At 42.4% G+C, this 20557-nt stretch overlaps 1 protein-coding gene across 1 annotated transcript in view; it reads right to left on the bottom strand.

The window, feature by feature from the left end:
* Positions 1-1988: 1988 nt before the first annotated feature.
* Positions 1989-20557, bottom strand: part of slc4a11 (solute carrier family 4 member 11) — a 51090-nt gene continuing 32521 nt past the window's right edge. The window contains 16 exon segments of the mRNA XM_034297387.1: positions 1989-2174; positions 3595-3764; positions 4284-4479; positions 6731-6904; positions 8337-8502; positions 8703-8809; positions 10345-10482; positions 10484-10598; positions 10841-10914; positions 12060-12192; positions 14950-15063; positions 15194-15319; positions 15942-16026; positions 18211-18420; positions 19784-19907; positions 20161-20242. Of these exon segments, the coding sequence (XP_034153278.1) occupies positions 2108-2174; positions 3595-3764; positions 4284-4479; positions 6731-6904; positions 8337-8502; positions 8703-8809; positions 10345-10482; positions 10484-10598; positions 10841-10914; positions 12060-12192; positions 14950-15063; positions 15194-15319; positions 15942-16026; positions 18211-18420; positions 19784-19907; positions 20161-20242 (2081 nt within the window). The 3' untranslated portion in view covers positions 1989-2107.

Below are 20557 nucleotides of genomic sequence, written 5' to 3'. Positions count from 1 at the left end.
GTGATAAACATGTATGTAAAGCCTGTCTCTTTACAATATAGCTGTCACATTAGAATGAATCGTGTCACATTGTGGAGGCAACCAGTGAGTAATGTGCTTATGGAATGATTCCTTAGAATTCATTCATAACATGTTTTCCCTGTCCGTTCTGACCCACAGAAGTGGAATTTTTATTCTGTGTTCTAAATGTAGCTTTAATGCTAATGTCAGAAAGATGATAACCAACACCATTCATGAATCAACATTATATTAACGTCTCAGATAAATTGACTCTCACTGGTCCAGTACACTGACAACAGCCGCGGTCATAAGATCAACATATAATAAAGCATTAGTAAATAATAATAAAGGAAAGATAAAAAGATAATAAATCATCAGTAAAATAAAATAAAAGGAAAGATAAACAGGTAATAAAGCATTAGTAAAACATAGAAGAAAAGATAAACAGATAAAGCATTAGTAAAAAATAGAAAAGTATACAGATAATAAAGCATTAGTAAAACATAGAAGAAAAGATAAACAGATAAAGCATTAGTAAAAAATAGAAAGGTATACAGATAATAAAGCATTAGTAAAACATAGAAGAAAAGATAAACAGATAAAGCATTAGTAAAAAATAGAAAGATATACAGATAATAAAGCCTTAGTAAAACAACTAGACTGTTGCACAATACTGATAAGATATGTTATATTTAGCAACATATCCACATTACTCCTATTATTTATCACAATAAATCTTTCAAAATATCTAAAATATTTGTATATTCCTATGATAATCTGTATTTACAATCAAATGACTGTTAAATTATAGTTTTGGTCTAATGCTGGCACTATAACAGTGTATGTGTGTATGAGGGGACTGATCACTGGGGCCCCATTAAAACAGTGAGGGGGTGGGGGTTGTGCGCAAGTCTGGGAAAATGCATCCATGTACCCTATGCTGTTTTTGTGGCACTCCCGTCATTTAATATACAGTATGTTACTAAACACTGGCATCAGTTCAGTGTGACTAAGAGAAACATGGAGAAACAGAGACAAGTTGCCTTCATGTCACCAAGCCAAACATGTAAAAACTGATAATAGTTTGGTATGCACCTCATTAAAACGGATCCATGAATCAACACAGCAATAGAGAAAAATACAAATACACAAGTAGAGCTTTACTGGATTGGTTCTGGTGAGCTGAAGAGAAAAGTTGAACAGAGGTCTGGTTGGTCTAGGTTCTGCACACCTGGTTTCAGATTCCCTAGTACTGGCCAAAAGCATGTTTTAGATCCTGCTTTATTGGCCCAAAACTGGTTCCACATCACCTGGTCCAGAGCATGTCCGATCAGCAGAAACTGGTCCGCACGTTGTCTTACTCACAGAGACAGATTACACTGGGCTTCAGCAGTATATACATAGTCCGGGGTCCTGTGTATCTCAGTTGGTAGAACAGGGTGCTCACCACACCAGGGTGGTACAGTAGGTTTGAATCCCACAGGGCTGAGTATAAAAATGTATGAACTTACTATTTTAAGGTGCTCTGGATAAAGACATCTGCCAAATTACTAAAATTTACTGTATGTATGTATGCAAGTATTGATGGACTGATTGGTGTCCATTTCTACCACAAATTCAGACTATCATTTTCTATGTCTCTGTGGTGTTTTGGTCAGTTTTGAATGTTAACAAATATTTATCCCAGAGTTGGCTTGTAGCTTCATGAGTGGATATATGTTGGTAGCTGTGTCCGTAGATGTCTGTAGCAGCATGTCTTGGTCTGTGTCTGTATCTAAATGTGTTGGTCTGTGTCTGTAGCTACATATCTTGGTCTGTGTCTGTATCTATATGCATTGGTCTGTGTCTGTAGCTGCATGTCTTGGTCTGTGTCTGTATCTAAATGCATTGGTCTGTGTCTGTATCTACATGTGTTGGTCTGTGTCTGGAGCTTCATGTAATGGTCTGTCTCTGAAGCTGTGTCATAGTTGCATTTGTTGGTCTTTCTATCTACCTGCATTGGTCTGTCTCTGTAGCTGTGTCTGTACTTACATGTGTTGTTCTGGGTCTGTAGTTACATGTGATGATGTTTGTCTGTAGCTACATGTGTTGGTGTGTGTGTCTCTCTCTACATGTGTTGAGCATCCATGATATCCAGGTATTTTGCCTCAATTATGTGAGGAAGAACACAGTTCCTACAGGAGAAAAATAAGAGATGAGTTAGAGGTCAGTGGATATGGTAGAGGACAATAAGAGGACAGTGGATATGGTAGAGGACAGTGGGTATGGTAGAGGACAGTTAGAGGACAGTGGGTATGGTAGAGGACAGTTAGAGGACAGTGGGTATAGTAGAGGACAGTTAGAGGACAGTGGGTATAGTAGAGAACAGTTAGAGGACAGTGGATATGGTAGAGGACAGTTAGAGGACAGTGGGTATGGTAGAGGACAGTTAGAGGTCAGTGGATATGGTAGAGGACAGTTAGAGGACAGTGGGTATGGTAGAGGACAGTTAGAGGACAGTGGGTATGGTAGAGGACAGTTAGAGGACAGTGGGTATGGTAGAGGACAGTTAGAGGTCAGTGGATATGGTAGAGGACAGTTAGAAGACAGTGGATATGGTAGAGGACAGTTAGAGGTCAGTGGATATGGTAGAGGACAGTTAGAAGACAGTGGATATGGTAGAGGACAGTGGGTATGGTAGAGGACAGTTAGAGGACAGTGGGTATGGTAGAGGACAGTTAGAGGACAGTGGGTATAGTAGAGGACAGTTAGAGGACAGTGGGTATAGTAGAGAACAGTTAGAGGACAGTGGATATGGTAGAGGACAGTGGGTATAGTAGAGGACAGTTAGAGGACAGTGGGTATAGTAGAGGACAGTTAGAGGTCAGTGGATATGGTAGAGGACAGTGGATATGGTAGAGGACAGTTAGAGGACAGTGGATATGGTAGAGGACAGTTAGAGGACAGTGGATATGGTAGAGCACAGTTAGAAGACAGTGGATATGGTAGAGGACAGTGGATATGGTAGAGGACAGTTAGAGGACAGTGGGTATAGTAGAGGACAGTTAGAGGTCAGTGGATATGGTAGAGGACAGTTAGAGGTCAGTGGATATGGTAGAGGACAGGTAGAGGACAGTGGATATAGTAGAGGACAGTTAGAGGTCAGTGGATATGGTAGAGGACAGTTAGAGGTCAGTGGATATGGTAGAGGACAGTTAGAGGACAGTGGATATGGTAGAGGACAGTTAGAGGACAGTGGATATGGTAGAGGACAGTTAGAGGTCAGTGGATATGGTAGAGGACAGTTAGAGGACAGTGGATATGGTAGAGGACAGTGGATATGGTAGAGGACAGTTAGAGGACAGTGGATATGGTAGAGGACAGTTAGAGGACAGTGGATATGGTAGAGGACAGTTAGAGGACAGTGGATATGGTAGAGGACAGTTAGAGGACAGTGGATATGGTAGAAGACAGTTAGAGAACAGTGGATATGGTAGAGGACAGTTAGAGGACAGTGGATATGGTAGAGGACAGTGGTAATGGCATCAATTAGTGTACTGTGTTTTAGCCTACTGACGCGGATTGTAGCGTAGCATCCTGTCACCTGTGTCGTACCTGATGGGTATCAGCAGTACCATGAGCAGAGGGAATATCATCTTCATGTATGGCAGAGGGTACATGCCGAACCCACACAGCACCAGCAGCTGCATCATCTGCAGGAAGGTGAAGTAGTGGATCTTCCTCTGAGGGACCTTACGGATGTAGTGGGCAGGGGGGTAGGATGTCTACCCAGCGGGGAGGAGAGAGAAGATGGAGAGTAGATGAGAGAGGAAGCAGGGGAGGGAGAACACAGGTGGGAGAGAGCGGAGAGAACAACACGCTAACTAACGGTGAATAAGAATGCCCTCTGTTGGTGGGTGCTGGTTAGAACCATGCATACAGAATCCTAGACAGGTTAGGTCTACAAAGCCCTGTCATTATGGTTTATGACACAGTTCATTTTGGCACATGGTCACCATGCGGTCATTACACAGTTCTTATTGGTGGGTGGTCACCATGTGGTCACTACACAGTTCTTTTTCGGTGAATGGTCATCATGTGGTCACTACGCAGTTACTTTGGCAGGTGGTCACCATGCGGTCACTACACATTTCTTTTTGGCAGGAGGTCACGGTGCGGTCACTACACACTTCTTTTTGGCAGGTGGTCACCGTGCAGTCCCTACATAGTTCTTTTTGGCACCTGGTCCCCGTGTGGTCACTTCATAGTTCTTTTTGGCAGGTGGTCACCATGCGGTCACTTACCTGTTCCTTCAACAGCAGGGCCATGCGGTCACACATCTGGTTACCGTCGATGGACGTCAGGGCGATGTAGAGGAAGAGGCCATACAGGACGGGTTTGGGGATCCACTGGAGAGGCACTGGTAACAGGAACACTGACACTCCAATGAAGATGTTGGCAGCTAGTGACGTCAACCTGGTCTCTTTCACACTGACAATTCTGGACGGACACACATATACACACATAAATTACATATACACACATATACACACATAGTTACTTTTAATCATAAATTTTTTTTGTAATCAGGAGTAAAAATAAATGTACTCATGGTAAGGCACTTAAAAATCTGTAAAAAAAATAAAACATTAAAGATTTCTTCTGCAATTAGTTGTGATGGTTGTAACAGTTAGCAAAACGTCATTAAGAAAATACATTTATTTAATCTCAATGTCAACTTCTTTTTACATGTTTGATTTAATCATCATTCTGTATTTTGGATGCAGTTTCAAAATGATTATTAACTCTGAAAGACCCTAATGTAGGGCCTTCTGCCATTCACTCTGGTCCAATTGACTAACCCTCTTAAACCAGCTTTTTATCCAACCATAGAGATTGAAGAAAAGCAATGACACGTGTGTTGAAGATGAACGTTCTTTTAGTCCAACTCCTAATGTTTCAGCTGAATATAGACAGTCAATCTTCTAGATCTAGAAACACCTCCAGACTACAAACATGAGTAAAAAGATTTTCAGAACACTTAAAAAAGAAAAACAAACTTTACTAGATCACCAATCTGTTTTTGAATTTCTCCTTAACAATATCTTATCTAATCGACCTCACAGCCTGAATATCACTACCCCAGTGACAACATCTTCTAAAATGCAATGTACCCAATAGAACATATTTTATGTGATACTATCAATAGAACATCAGATATGATGTAATCAACATCTGCTACAATTTATCCAACAGAACATCTGCTGTAACTGAACAAAAATGACATCTCGTATAATGTGATGCTACCAACAGAACATCTGTTACAATGTGATGTGACCGACCGAACATCGGTTATATTATGCTACTAATAGAACATCTGTTATAATGTGATGTGACCAACAGAACATCGGTTATGTTATGCTACCAATAGAACATTGACCAAAATGACTTGCGATAATGTGATGAGTTGATTGTGTTGTTAGGTTGTCATACACAAATATTCCACACGATGGCGGCCTCATTTAATTGATCATTTTGTTTTGCAACGCGAACTGTTGCAATGTGAACCACAGATATTACTTCATGTTTCTTAATAATGTCTTCATCCAGATGTCATATACACCTCTAAAACTATGAATACTTGTTTCTGGGTTACATGTTCTTTTGCCCAACGTTGTTATTTTCAAATGGTAAGTGTATGGTACGTGTATGCTAGGTGTATGGTACGTGTATGGTAAGTGTATGGTACGTGTATGGTACGTGTATGGTAAGTCTATGGTAAGTCTATGGTACATTTGGTTTTCAAGGGTGATGCAGAACAGCTACTTTCTTACCTTTTGTTCTGGGATAATGTCCTAGATATATGGATATTTTCATTCTTTGTGAGAACAATTTCCAAGATAAAGATGCATTTTTATTCTTTGTAAGAGCAATGTCCTAGGTACACAGATCTTTTGATTCTTTGTGAAGATAATGTCCTAAATATATAAGCATTTTGATTCTATGCGAGGATAATGTCCTTGATACACAGTAGTGTGAGTAGAAAAAATAGCAAAAATTAGTGATGTACAGTATGTGACAGTAAACAATGCCTTCAATAGGTGTGACATCATAATTTCAGGGATGACATCACTTGCAATGACACCAGTACCCGAAGACATACAGTGGCTCTCAGTAGTACCCCCCCCCCTTGACCGTTACACATTTTATTGTGTTACAACATGAAATCAAAACTGATTTAATTTTTTAAAAAAAATCCACTGATCAACACAAAAAGGCTCCATACTGTCACAGTGAAAACTAAAATCTGAATTTATTTCTACATTAGTTACAAATACATTACAGAAACTAATAATTATTCTGGACTGTGTTGATCATTATAGAAGATAATTACAGAAGATACACAGGGCTCAGCACTATTTCTGTTACTCATCCTGTGTTTAATGTTCATTTCATTCATGTAGCAGACTTCCTAAGCTATTTCAAATTGTATGAAGTTGGGGGTTAAGACAAAGTACTGTACAGTATAGTGTTATGCAAAGTGTTCATTTTCACCATACTCACCCAACAAAACTTTTGATTCCCTGTCAGGACAACGTCAGATATTTTGGGGGGTATAGTATATGCTCAAACCTAGGCCGTGGTGGATGCCTCAGCACTGTGATGCAGTGCCCTAGACAGTGCAGCGCCACTTTAAAATCCTGAGAATTAGGGAGACTGAGGTTGTGATAATGAAAGCACGGTAACTCACGTCTCATAAAGATGTCCCCCCTCGACTCTTTGCTCTACGAAGGCCAGTTGTCTGACGTGCAGAGTGGAGTGGGGAAAGGCAGCATGCATCCATGGCAACCCCAGAACCGACATCAGAATGTTGATGAGTCCGGAGAGCATTAGGTCCCAGTGGTACGCCGTGCCCTTCAGCAGCCTGGTTCACACACACACCCACACACACACAGGCAGACACATACCAACATACACACACACACACACACACACACACACACACACACAGGCAGACACATACCAACATACACACACACACACACACACATTGAAACAGACACACCGACAAAAGCAGGACTAAGGCCATGAGCGTAGGCACCTCTCCAAAGTCACATACTGTAGATAACAGGGTCCTACTGCCTCTGTCTTCCCAGGCACAATAACAACAAAGACTGTCTCTGTCCTCCCAGTCACAATAACAACAAAGACTGTCTCTGCCCTCCCAGTCACCATCACAAGACCTATTGTCTCTGTCCTCCCAGTCACAATAACAACAAAGACTGTCTCTGTCCTCCCATGCACAATAACAACAAAGACTGTCTCTGTCCTCCCAGTCACAATAACAACAAAGACTGTCTCTGCCCTCCCAGTCACCATCACAAGACCTATTGTCTCTGTCCTCCCAGTCACAATAACCACACCTACCGTCTCTGCCCTTCCACTCACTATAACAACAACTACTGTCTCTGCCCTCCCAGTTAAAATAACAACACCAAATGCCTCTGCCCTCTCAGTTACCATGACAACACCTACTGTCTCTGCCCTCCAAGTCACCACAACAACACCTGCTGTCTCTGCCCTCCCAGTTACCATGACAACACCTACTGTCTCTGCCCTCCAAGTCACCACAACAACACCTGCTGTCTCTGCCCTCCCAGTTACCACAACAACACCTGCTGTCTCTGCCCTCCTAGTACACCACAACAACACATACTGTCCCTGTCCCCCCAGTCACAATAACAACACATACTGTCCCTGTCCTCCCAGTCACAATAATAACGTCAACTGTCCCTGTCCTCCCAGTCACAATAATAACGTCAACTGTCTCTGCCCTCCCAGTCACAATAACAACGTCAACTGTCTCTGCCCTCCCAGTCACAATAATAACATCAACTGTCCCTGTCCTCCCAGTCACAATAACAACACCTACTGTCTCTGCCCTCCAAGTCACCAAAACAACACCTAATGCCTCTGCCCTCCCAGTCACTATAACATTACCTACTGTCTCTGCCCTCCCAGTCACCATAACAAGATATACCGTCTCTGTCCTCCCAGTCACCATAACAAGATATACAGTCTCTGCCCTCCCAGTCACCATAACAAGATATACCGTCTCTGTCCTCCCAGTCACCATAACAAGATATACAGTCTCTGCCCTCCCAGTCACCATAACAAGATATACAGTCTCTGCCCTCCCAGTCACCATAACAAGATATACAGTCTCTGCCCTCCCAGTCACAATGATGCACAATGGCCCATCTCTCTCCTCCCTCCTCTCATCATCTTCATCTCCCCCATGTCCTCCCCCCACCCTCCCGTCTCTGTTCTTCCTCTACTCAAACGGTGAATGGTACCTGTTCTCAGGAGCGTTTGTGAGAGACACCACAATGTTCTGGTCGATGAAGATGAGAATAGCCAGGAGGAAGCCCAGCCCCATGGCACTCAGAACGTTTATTGCAGACAACTTCTCAAAGGGAGCCACGTTGAACATGGGACCATTATGGAAGTTAAACACTGGAACTGAAGCAGGAAGAGGCTACAGCTGTTGATTTGCTTTGAGAGTAGAGACAGCACTTAAAATCTAAAAAAAATGATATTAGTCTGGTGAGGAGAGTGGACTAGTGGATTTGAGGGAAAAAGAATGAGGTGCAGAAAGAGAAGAGCGGAGGAGAGAAGGATTAGAGAGAAGGAGAGCAGGAGGTGACAAAGGAGGTACTAACGCTCAATGTCATTAAACAGGTAGGATCCAATGAAGGAGAAGGCCAGGACGGAGATGGGCAGGGCACAGTCCGACAGCACCTCCCTCACCTTGGCATGGAGGAATGGACTGTGAGAGAACAGGGACAGAAGGAGGTACAAGTGACAAGGAGAGGACAACAGTAATTCTTGTTCTTGCAGGTCAATGCCTTCTGATTGCAATTTTGATCATTCCTTCTTTCCTGACACAATTGAATCTGGCTGAGGTTTACTGAGGTGAAGAACGGATCAGCTAATGACAATGTGATGTCACAATTCACCTCAGGACTCAGACTTACCACCCATGAATAGCTCATATATAACAGTTTTCTTTATTCAACTCTTCCAATTTCTAATTCGCAATTATGGCTTTGTTACATCAACTCCATGGCACGTTTAAAGCCATAGATGTCCTCCAATGCATGTCTGCCACAGCGTTCTGCTTCTCATTACAGTTCTCGCACATTAACGCTGGAGGACAGTACATTCCCCAGCCAGTACCCACAATTGAGCTTGCATAGTGCCTGACCTACCACAAGGGGTCACTATGAGACAAAGCAACCCAGTTCCGACATCCACTGGTCCACCAAATTGGCTGAGCAGATTAGTGCCGCCCTCCGCGTGACCCTGTACTGTTAGCCAGTGACTTGGACCACTGTGCAACTTGGGGGCTCTCAGTTTTGATTGGTAACTTAGAATATTTGTCACCATCTGGATCTCATAGTGATATGACAACTAGCTAATGTTGCTGCCCTAGGGATGCATCACGACCAGCCTGCGTGAATAAACCAGAGTGCCAGTGTTTCTGTTCCTGGCTAACAGTAAGGAGTCTTCCCCAGGGCAGATGCATCACTATGTTTCACTGGTTATCTAAAGTGGGCAAGTGTTTTCCTCACAAAACATATTGCTTCAGAGTTTGATGGCAACAAACATTAGAAATGACATGATGTTATTGGTAAAAACCCAGATGTCAGCGTGAAAGTCTACTCAACAAGAAGGAAGGAGCAAGGGAACGTCTGGAGACTGGCTCCTTCTCCTTTGCTTTCCTGGCCATCCAGCAGTACACCAGGGAAGTAACTAACATTAGCTAGTTTAGCCAATATAAGAGAGACCGCTAAATAGTTTTCCATGTTTCAGATTATTTTCAATAAAAATGTGCAACTGACAAATTAATGTCTGGGCAGAAAAAAAAAAATTCTGAATAATTTAAGTCCAGACATCAGCAGACAAACTTCAAACTCTCTCAGAAACGTGACCTCAATATGACATTAGCCACTACTCTTGTAACCATTACCATTGACTGGATAAATCAAACCGATCAAAGCATGTATTATGTCCTGAGTGGACTGACCACTAGCGGTCTGAATCAGTGGTCCTCAAGGTGGACAGTTTGAACACGAATGTTCTCGTGTTCAAACTACAGACCGATTTTTATCCACATTCAGTGGGTTTCGTTTCTGTAGCTTAAGCATCAGAAGTTGGGCAATTCCATACTCATAGCATCCTATCCCCATTAGTGCCACAGTCAAAAGTAGTGCACTATATCGGGAATAGGGTGCCATTTGGAACACACACACACAGTGAACAGGAACCCCATGGGGAGGCCACGCCCCTCCTGTACGTTACCTCCGTTTAAACTGATAGAGGGTGTAGCCCAGCCACAGGGTTCCCAGCATCAGCAGCAGGCATAGAACCGGCCTCTCTCTGGTGCACTGGATCAAGGAGTCCTGGAGGGGCAGCGAGCTGGAGCTCAGCCCCGCCCCCCCCCGCCCCGTCACCTGTCCCGTTACCCGCCAGCAGGGCCACGCCCTGACGCTCTTGTAGTTGCAGCAACGCCTCCACACTCCCATTGGTCGAGGCGTGGTAGTACTTATGAAAGACTGGAGGGGGACAGGAGGCAACCAGGTGAAGGCAGCTTGACAAGTCAGCAAACGCAAAACCTGACAGTTACTCTGCAGTGCCATCGGGTCTATGGATCGGTTCCATTGAGTGTCAACATGGGTCTGGTGCTTAAAGGTCTTAAACAGTCGTGTTGAGTAAAACTGCTACATCGAGTAGAATGTACAACTTGTAGCACTTGGTAACTACAGAGTCAAGCTGCTCAGTCTGTTGTCCTTCTTACTTTTAATGGTGCCCTTCAAAGCGTCCACTACAAAGGCTATGGAGATGAACAGAGCTATGACTTCCTCTGTAGACCTGAAACATAACAACAAACAATGACAATTTATACAGTAGACGGCCACAACGGTCTCAAGAAGGAGAATATAAAAAAAAGTGGTAGAGGAAATAGAAAAAGAGAAGGAAGAAAAGAGCAAGATTGCAACAAAGACTTGGGACTTACTGCTAGGTCTGTTAACAAGATAATAACAGGAAATTACACAAAGTTCCAAGCAAAAATCACTTTGGTTGCAACTAAGAAAACAATGGAATAAAAGCTGTAGATCAACTCAACCAACACTGTCCTGTTGTCAAGGCATCTTTGTACTAGACAGCGAAGACAGGAAATGTTTTGTCTTCTCAAATATTCCACTATGATAACAACTACATCTATACATCTCCAAAAATATTAAACCATATAATTTACAAATGATGAGACAAGTATAATGATGAAATGGAAATTTAGAAAATGGCAATACCAATTACCTAGGTATTGTTTCATTTCAAACAATAGCTAAGTCAAATTATAATTTCATCAATGCTACTCAAATGCAAAAATGAAGTTAATAGAAGACCACCTTTTAATTCATTATCACATCCTAAATGAAATGTATATGGCTTGGAGCAACATAGCAACAAGTTTGAAAGACAATTAAAAAATCATTATCGAACCACTTTGAATAAGTGTCTTTTATAATGACTTCCAAACAATAAGAAATTAATCTTCAGCAATTCTTTACAGCTCAGTTTCTTCAATAAAGTTCAACTTGACACAGCAATCATATTGTGTTTAGGGGGGAGTGCAGGTTGAACAGAGACCAGGTGTTCAAAAGAATATAAATGATTTCCTCAGATAACAGGTGTTCTAGAGCATATAGATGGTTTATTAAGACACCAGGTGTTATAGAGCATATAGATGGTTTATTAAGACACCAGGTGTTATAGAGCATATAGATGGTTTATTAAGACACCAGGTCTTCTAGAGCATATAGATGGTTTATTAAGACACCAGGTGTTATAGAGCATATAGATGGTTTATTAAGACACCAGGTCTTCTAAAGCAATGGCAGGTGTACTAAGAGACCATCTGGTGGTGATGAGTATAGCACTAAATAGAGTTCTGTTTAGTATATTACGTTATAGCGTAAGATCTATACATAATCTCATAGTTGATAAGTGATTACCTTTTAAACAGCTTCATCAGGAGTGAGACATTGAAGATGCCTCCTAGAATCAGGAAGAGAGAGTTCCAGAGACCGATGCAGGCGTAGAATGCTGGGAAGTCCAGGTCATAGTCATCACAGATACCACGAATCACTGGGGACACAGAACACAGCATGTGGTCAGGCAGGCAGGAGTAGTTCTAGTAGTTGTAGCTGTAGCAGGGGATTGAAGAAGACTTTGATTCCATGCCAGATGGAAGTGGGTCATCCACTGCAGCCAATCGCAAACATTCAGTTTTTGCGCCAGGGAGTGGCACAGCATCGCTTCCTTTGGGGAACAGCTTGTAGGAATAAAATATTGACCTTAGCTTTTTTAATTCACGACACCTTTTGGCAGGATTATTTTCTCTATGATTTATACTCCCCTAAAAACACAATGAATTGTTTTACATTTTATATTCTATTTCAGGACATAAAGGCTATTGTATACAATGATATGAGAGAAATATACAGTGTATACAGTTTTGCCAAAACAATTGGCATCATATGCAACCACTGGCAAATTAAAATAATGCCCTGTTTCATCTAGAAAAACACATGCATTTCCTTGGTTTTCTGTTCAACAAAAAATGAAGAAACTCCAAAGATTCTCCTTTGCTTTTGAATTTAACTCTCCTGCAGTGAGTTGTAGACACCTACAGTATGAGAATGATTCTGACTAGAGAAAATATCTAATTTGCCTCTTTTGTGTTCTCTTTTGTGTTTCTGTGTGTACTGTCTGTCTGAGGAGGTCAGACTGTCCCGTCCAGGCACGGCAGCCTTGCCTTGTCAGTGAATCCAATGCCCTCTCTCCCTCAGTTCATCATGGACACCTGTTTTCATCCATTATTGCCCACACCAGTATTCCCTCATCAAAGACCCTGTTTAAGTTCCTGCTTCCCCACTGTATCCTGGTGGTCTTTGTTTTGGTTCACCCAGTGTAACGGTCCTCGTTAAATGTTTTCTTAAGTTGATGTCCTATTTCAGTTTTCCAGCATTCTGTTCTGTTTAATTTATTAGATGTCCTCTGTTCTCCCTGCATTTGTGTCCTGCCTCTCCATCCAGCAATCATTACACAAACACAAGATTCTAGCCAAGCATGGACAATCTCATGGCGACAAGTCCATCAGCATAGACCTTCGAAGTTGCTGTTTCCACCATACGTAATGTTATCAAAAGGCCCATGGTGATAGCTTAACATAATATAATAGCCGACAGCTTAAAACATTCAAAAGATAACTCAAATTTGTAGTAGTGAAATGGAAACAGGGAACATTTGTGGGTACCGCGTAACTCCGGTTCTATGAAGGAAGCGTTAATGCAATCAGTGGGACTTGTCCATGAAGTGTTTGCCATTGACCTGGGTTTGAGTGTACAGTACGTTCCCCAGCCTGTCTGACAGATATATTACAGTGGAGGGCCTGGAGCAGAGGGCTCCATTAGCATTATTTGGGTTAAAGTGGCTTGTTGTAGATATTGCCGGACAGCTTTTCCTACAGACAACCGCGGCCCCCCATGGGCAGCCAGGCAAGGCAGACAGACAGGGACGTAGAGAGAGCTGACTGGAAGGGCTTGGTGGGACCAGAGTGGGTCTGAATGTTCCAAGTGAACATCGGAGTGTGTGTGAAATGTATTTAGCAAATAAAGTTGATTCGGATACCATAGTAAACACTTTAAAATTCCTAGGCAGCCTGACATACTATTACATCTGAGACGTATAGTGACATTTACGTACACACATTCACTATTTTCGTTTCTGAAATGGGCCCCCCATGGGAATTGGACACTATGACAAATACTTCTGGTTAAAAGCATAGAGAATTTGGTACTCAGCCATTCCCATGGAAGGACCATTGAAATATTCCACTCAGTTGCAGGTGGAACCCTTTCTGGGGTTAATATGTAAAACGTTCCACCGAGGGTTTTAAATTAAACCCAAAAGGGTTCTACTTGAAACCTATCAACAATAGAAACCTGCGGAGCTCATTAATGACTTCATTCAAACAACAAATGAAACCACCACTATTAAGTGGAGATCCTTTGGCTGTGCAAAATAGATTAATATCCTGATGGGTATTTGTACTCAGATGACAACACAACAAGCCATGTTTTTCCACAGACAAAGAACTGTTACACAACCAGTCACTAGAAACACACACAAGCAACTTCCCAAACAAGGCCACTACACCCAAAGAACAGTACTCAGATAGTATCATCATCAGACAGCCTCGAAAACAAACATCCAGTATATTAAAAGTCCATCAGTGGGCATCAGATACATCAAAAACATTATTATTGGAACATCCACTCAGACTCCAGCCGGCACAACCATTTACATTCCAAACAACTCATTATAGACTGATAATGTAAAGTATGTGTAAATAAACATATTCCAAAATAAAACATCAGACCATTAGTGAGTTTCAACAAGACTCAAGGAGAGAGCCTGAAAAACAGACTAATTGCACATTGGGTCTGTTTATTTATTTGAAACCCTTATTAGACCTACCACTGATTAAGGTGAGGAGACAGAGAGACCTACCACTGATGAAGGTGAGGAGACAGAGAGACCTACCACTGATGAAGGTGAGGAGACAGAGAGACCTTCCACTGATGAAGGTGAGGAGACAGAGAGACCTTCCACTGATGAAGGTGAGGAGACAGAGAGACCTTCCACTGATGAAGGTGAGGAGACAGAGAGACCTAACACTGATTAAGGTGAGGAGACAGAGAGACCTAACACTGATTAAGGTGAGGAGACAGAGAGACCTAACACTGATGAAGGTGAGAAGACAGAGAGACCTTCCACTGATGAAGGTGAGGAGACAGAGAGAGATCTACCACCGATGAAGCCGAGGGGACAGGGACCTACCACTGATGAAGATGGCCAGGGGGGCGGTGGTGAGAGGTATGACTAACGGTGATCCAGCAAACAGAGAGTAGATGACCCCTCCGATACTCTGGCCGATTATGGTCTTCTGGACATCTGGGGAATCACACACACATACTGATATAAGCGCAGTGTTGTGGGCATCTGTGTCTGTTTGATGTGTGTGTGTGTGTGTGTGTGTGTGTTGGGGGTGTGTGTGATTCTTTGTGGTGTGTGTGGTCTCTACCCATCTCTCCCCGGGTGCTCTCGTCGTTGAGGGAGCCAAAGGCGATGGCAGGAAGGAGGATGGCGATGTAAAGGAAGATGGCGGTTGTCATGTACTTCAACAGGGTCTTATTACTACCCACTATCCCTGTACAGAGGGGTGGAAGAAGGTGAGAAACGGGGGAGGACGGGAGGAGAAGACCGGGAGAAGAGGTCACTGAAGTCTGCTGCTACACTGGCTTCATTCCAGCCAGAGAATCATAGCGTTAATGTGGTGACAAATAATTACTCAATGTTACTTCCAGCTTCAATAATCCCGATTACTAATTTGAACAAACTTTATTACTACTAGATGCATCATGTCGAATGTCATTAGCGTAGGCGGATGAGCCAGGGCAAGTTGGGGCAAACGTCCATGCATCCAAGCATGGGCAGGTAGGGGACAGAGTCCTTCTGGGCTCCTCGTAATGCTGAGATCCTCCATGACAGGGAGCCGGAGGGTCAAGGTGAACGGGTCACCTATGTCATTGTGTGGGATAATGTTTGGTTCCACCAGGCAGGACTGACTCAGGATTATTTCACAAAACAACATGTGTGTTTAAAAGCCAAATCATTTGTTTGAATGTAAGACCTGCTGTGTTACACATGTGATCAGTTGGGAATATTGTACTAAGCTTTGGAAAAAACATCACATTTTTAGTTACAGTTACAGGTGTTTTTTTAGCTAAACATGCAGGTAACAAACACCTGATGTATACTCAGAGACCCACCGTCTGTAAAGTCTGAAGTGTAGAAAGGCAGCCTGCGACACAGGTCTTCATAAATCCCCCGACCGGCTCTGAAGAAGTCTTTAAACTGGGGAGGCAGGGGTTCAAATTAAGGGTCCTACGTTTTTACAATGAAAAAACACAACAGAACTCAAATTGAAGGTCCTTATTCTGTACACTGAGGAAACAAAAAAAGGGTTTAAAATAAAGGTCTTAAGGCTTTACACTATGACAACAGAAAGGCTCAAAATAAAGGTCCTAAGGCTTTACACTATGGCAACAGAAAGGCTCAAAATAAAGGTCCAAGTATTTACACTATGACAACAGAAAGGCTCAACATAAAGGTCCCATGTCTTTACACTATGGCAACAGAAAGGCTCAAAATAAAAGTCCTATGTCTCTACACTAGGGAAACGTATCCTACTATTCTGAAATGTTAAAGAAAAACCTTCCCATGTAAAATAGGAGGGACTGGGGGAGCTCCACCAGTCCAGCATTCTGTTTCTATTAATACTACCCTTCTGTCCAAAACAGCAGCCTAGTCAAGTTAGGTGTGGGTTGCAAGAACAAAAACACGATTATGTTGATTTTGCAGTGAGGAGAGAAGTTTGGTTCGAGAGAAAACATTTAAATGATCGTGAGAGGTGTGTGCGTGTGGAGTAACATGATGATGAGAGACGTGAGGTCATTAATGACTGGGAAGGACTGACAGGCTGGAACTGATGTTGATAGATGCTACTGATGGAGAGAATGTGGGAGAAACACAGAGAGAGGACAGAGAGGGAGAGAAAGACAATTTTAAAATCTAAATAACAATGAGCCAAGAGAGGGAGAAAGAAAGAGTGGGAGACAGTGTGGGAGAGGGTGCAAGAGAGAAAAGAACAAAGGGAGAGAAATAGAGTGATAAAGAGAGAAAACAGAAATTGTGCCCACCAGAATTATTGGCACCCTAGGGAAATACGGCACATAACAAATGTCATTGTAGTTCATCAACTTACAAAATACCACATGAATCTGGTGTTAAAAAAAATAAATCACCATTATCGAATAATTATTTTATTAAAAAACATGTCACAATCATTGGCACCCCAAGAAAATCCTGTGAACAAAATCAAATTGATGTATATTCCAATTAAGGTTTTACATTTTAAAGTTGGGATTTCTGAAAGTCACCAAAACATATCCCGGCAAGACAACAATTCAAATCATACCTCCTAATCCACTAGAAATGTGTTCAATGACCAGAGGATCAAGCTTTTGCCATGGCCACCACTGTCCCTTAACCCTCAACTGCATTGAAAACATGTTGGGTGAGCAGAAGCTGATGAACAATAATGAGATTACTCACAGCATTGTATTTCATATTGGTGCCAATGATACTGGAGGGCTCTGTATGTGAATAATGAGCCCAGTGGTTGATCTCCTTCACCTCAGGATTATAGACAGTAAGTAGACCTCTGTCAGCAACCCCATGTTAATGCACTGTGTATAAGCCACAAACACACACGCCTTGTTTTCATAGCTTTTCAATCAAACCTATTATCCCAAACCTCTAAACCCTTACCTACATTCTGGCCTTAACACCAATAACCTAACTGGTATGCCTAAATCTAGTCCTTACCTTTACCTAACCCTAACCCAGAACCCTGAAGCTAACCCATATGCCTGCCAAAGCATTTTGAAAGTTAACTTAATAGCAGGAGATTGTGGAGAATTTCTGTCCTAAAAAAGGAATGGATACCAGTGTGCACAGACACACAAAGACAAACACGCAGATGCACCAAGACACACACACAGACACACATATACATGCAACCATTAAGGTGAGGATAGGCAATTTAGTAGCATTTAAAATAACTATTTTACCTGATCCCTAAACTTAATCCTAATCCTAACCCTAGGCTTAATCTCAATAATTTACTCTTTATGTCTAAACCTGCCCTAACTCCTAAACCAAACACTTAATGCCTAAACCTACACCTGACTCTAAGTCTAATTGTAACCATAACCCTAAACCTAACCCCATTGTCACAAAGCTTCTTGTCAAAGTGAGGACCAGGCAGATTTCCTCTCATTGCATGACATTTGGTTCTCATTCAGAGAGTAAAATAGGACCAGCACACACAGGGACAGCACACACAGGGACAGCACACACAGGGACAGCACACACAGGGACAGCACACACAGGGACAGCACACACAGGGACAGCACACACAGGGACAGCACACACAGGGACAGCACACACAGGGACAACACACACAGGGAGACTCACCTTGAGTGGTTTATGGGAGCGAGGGTCAGTCTCCTCCTCTTCCACAGCAGCAGGCTGCTGATTGGCTGCAGTTAGCTGGTGTCGTTGAAACACTAAGGCTTCTTTAAACTCCTCCTGGGTCTTGGTCTCTAGAAGCTTCTGCCTGAACGATATGTCTGAGAACAACGTTCCAAATGTCCTTCCCAGCTCCATTGCTGTCTTTGTACTTTTCTGTTGAGAAAAGAGAAAGAGCCTTATGAACATTATGATTGATCAGGATATAAGGAGAGCATTATGATTGGTCAGAAAATAGAGAGATCATTATGATTGAACAAAAAATAGAGAGATCATTATGATTGGTCCGAAGATGGAGAGACCATAATGATTGGTCAGAAGATGGAGAGACCATTATGATACAGGATTGCAGGTGTATCATTGTGAAGTGGATTAGGGCTAGACCATCACCTAAATCATAATGTGTTACTCCACTCCACTCCAAAGGTATAGCTCGACTGACACCACTGAAATGTTCATGGAAACTACAGCAATTACCACAGGTATTAAGCACCCATTTATCTCTGACTGTGCCGTAATCTGTCAAAGTTCCAGTGTTAGACAAAATGGCAGCCATAATGGTCAGAGAGAAATTCAAACCAGTGAATGGTGATGTATTTTCAAATTTCAAGTGATTAAGTGTTTTACATAATGTTCAACTGAAATATTGTTTACCTAATTTAAACATGTGTTACTTTAAACCAAATCTGAAATGTATGCAAATCTTCTAAAACTTTCTGGCAAGCTAGCAAAACAAACATGTGGCACAGATGAACACTCATCACAGCTCTGGCAAACCATGGCTGACAAACACCCGGACCAAAACGTCCATTCTGGTGTTCTCACGCCTGACTTTATAAAACAGGGCCAAGAAAAAAAATCACCTAAAATGTTTTTCACGTTTGTTTTAGATAGATTATTGGTAAACAGCTGAACGCCTTCAACAAAAGGTGTAGATGGAGAAAGATATGTGTGCCTTGTAAAGAAGAGTTGTATGTTTGGAAAGGGTGTAGCTGTGTGAACCAACAGGTTGTGTAGGAGACACTTCATGCTCCAGCAGCCAACAGGTTCTTAATGAAACAAAGCCAGCCAGGCCGGCCAAGATCTAACATGTCCTCCAGCAACTAGCCAACCAGTTAGATAAGCCCTATAAACCCTATAAGCTGAATGACAGGGGGAAGATTGGGAACTAGTTTGTTGATTGGATAGATTGACGGCTTAGTTCCAGCTTCTCACCGTTCCTCTGTGAACATCTTCCAAATGTATCACAACCAAAGGAATTCCCATTATTGCTATCATCACCATGTTGTCTGTCAGCAGGGAGTTTATGGGTAGACAGATTGATGGCTTAGAGAATGTCATTAGTGGTTCTGATGGCTGGTTATAATGCATGAGGAAACTGGAATTATAACTGATAACAAACTGAACATGATGGGGGGGGTGGGGGGGGGGCAGAAATCCAAAAAGCGAGACATGATGAAGGCTGTTAGGAGTTGAATAGATGGTTGAAGTGCTTCTGTAAAGACAAATTGGCTTGTACCATTTTGAGCGGGGCCAGGATGAGAATGACGTAGCGGACCTCGCAGCAGTTCTCACCCCAGTTCTGAGGTCGCTCCAGACGGGAAATACAAACATGACGTCTCTGTAGAGTCTTCACATTGCAACTGGAACAAAGAGGTATAAAGCACCCTATAAAGGTTATACCATGTCATGTTATACAATAACATATCATAAAGGAAATCACAGATATTTTATAACACATTTACAGATGTCATAATACATTCAATAGGTTACAGAGATTGTGCCACATTAGAGGTAATAACATATCTTTCAGAGACTACAGCATGTAGGTTACAACGAATCCTACAGATGTTCTAAAACATCAAGAGGTTATAACCCATCATAGAGAGTACTTACAGGATACAGAGCCATGACTGTTGATACTGGACCCCAGTTGCAGTGGCTGTCACTCCCTGGATGGTCTCTGACAGCAGGTGGACTGAATGGAGGGACAGGCAGTTTGAGTGGCGGTACTGGAGGTGATCTCTCTGTCACACACACACGCACGCGCACACGCACATACATCTGGAGTATAATGGCCAAAACATAAAGCAAATAACATGCATTCACACTGAGATGGGGGATATTCACCACACGGTGGGAAACAAAGCATGGATTACTGGTCAACAATGGCATTTCGTTGACTGGGTCTCGTTGATCCGGTGTTTTCGGCGGAGGATTTACCCAGTAGGTAATCCCTTCTGGACAGACTTTGTAAACATACATTTTGCCACTGTTCTGTCAAGAAACTACG

The sequence above is a fragment of the Esox lucius genome, chromosome 15, assembly GCF_011004845.1.
Source record: "Esox lucius isolate fEsoLuc1 chromosome 15, fEsoLuc1.pri, whole genome shotgun sequence".
NCBI classification, from domain to species: Eukaryota; Metazoa; Chordata; class Actinopteri; order Esociformes; family Esocidae; genus Esox; species Esox lucius.
Note: the sequence above shows the minus strand (reverse complement) of the source record. Positions and strands in the feature narration are given on the sequence as shown.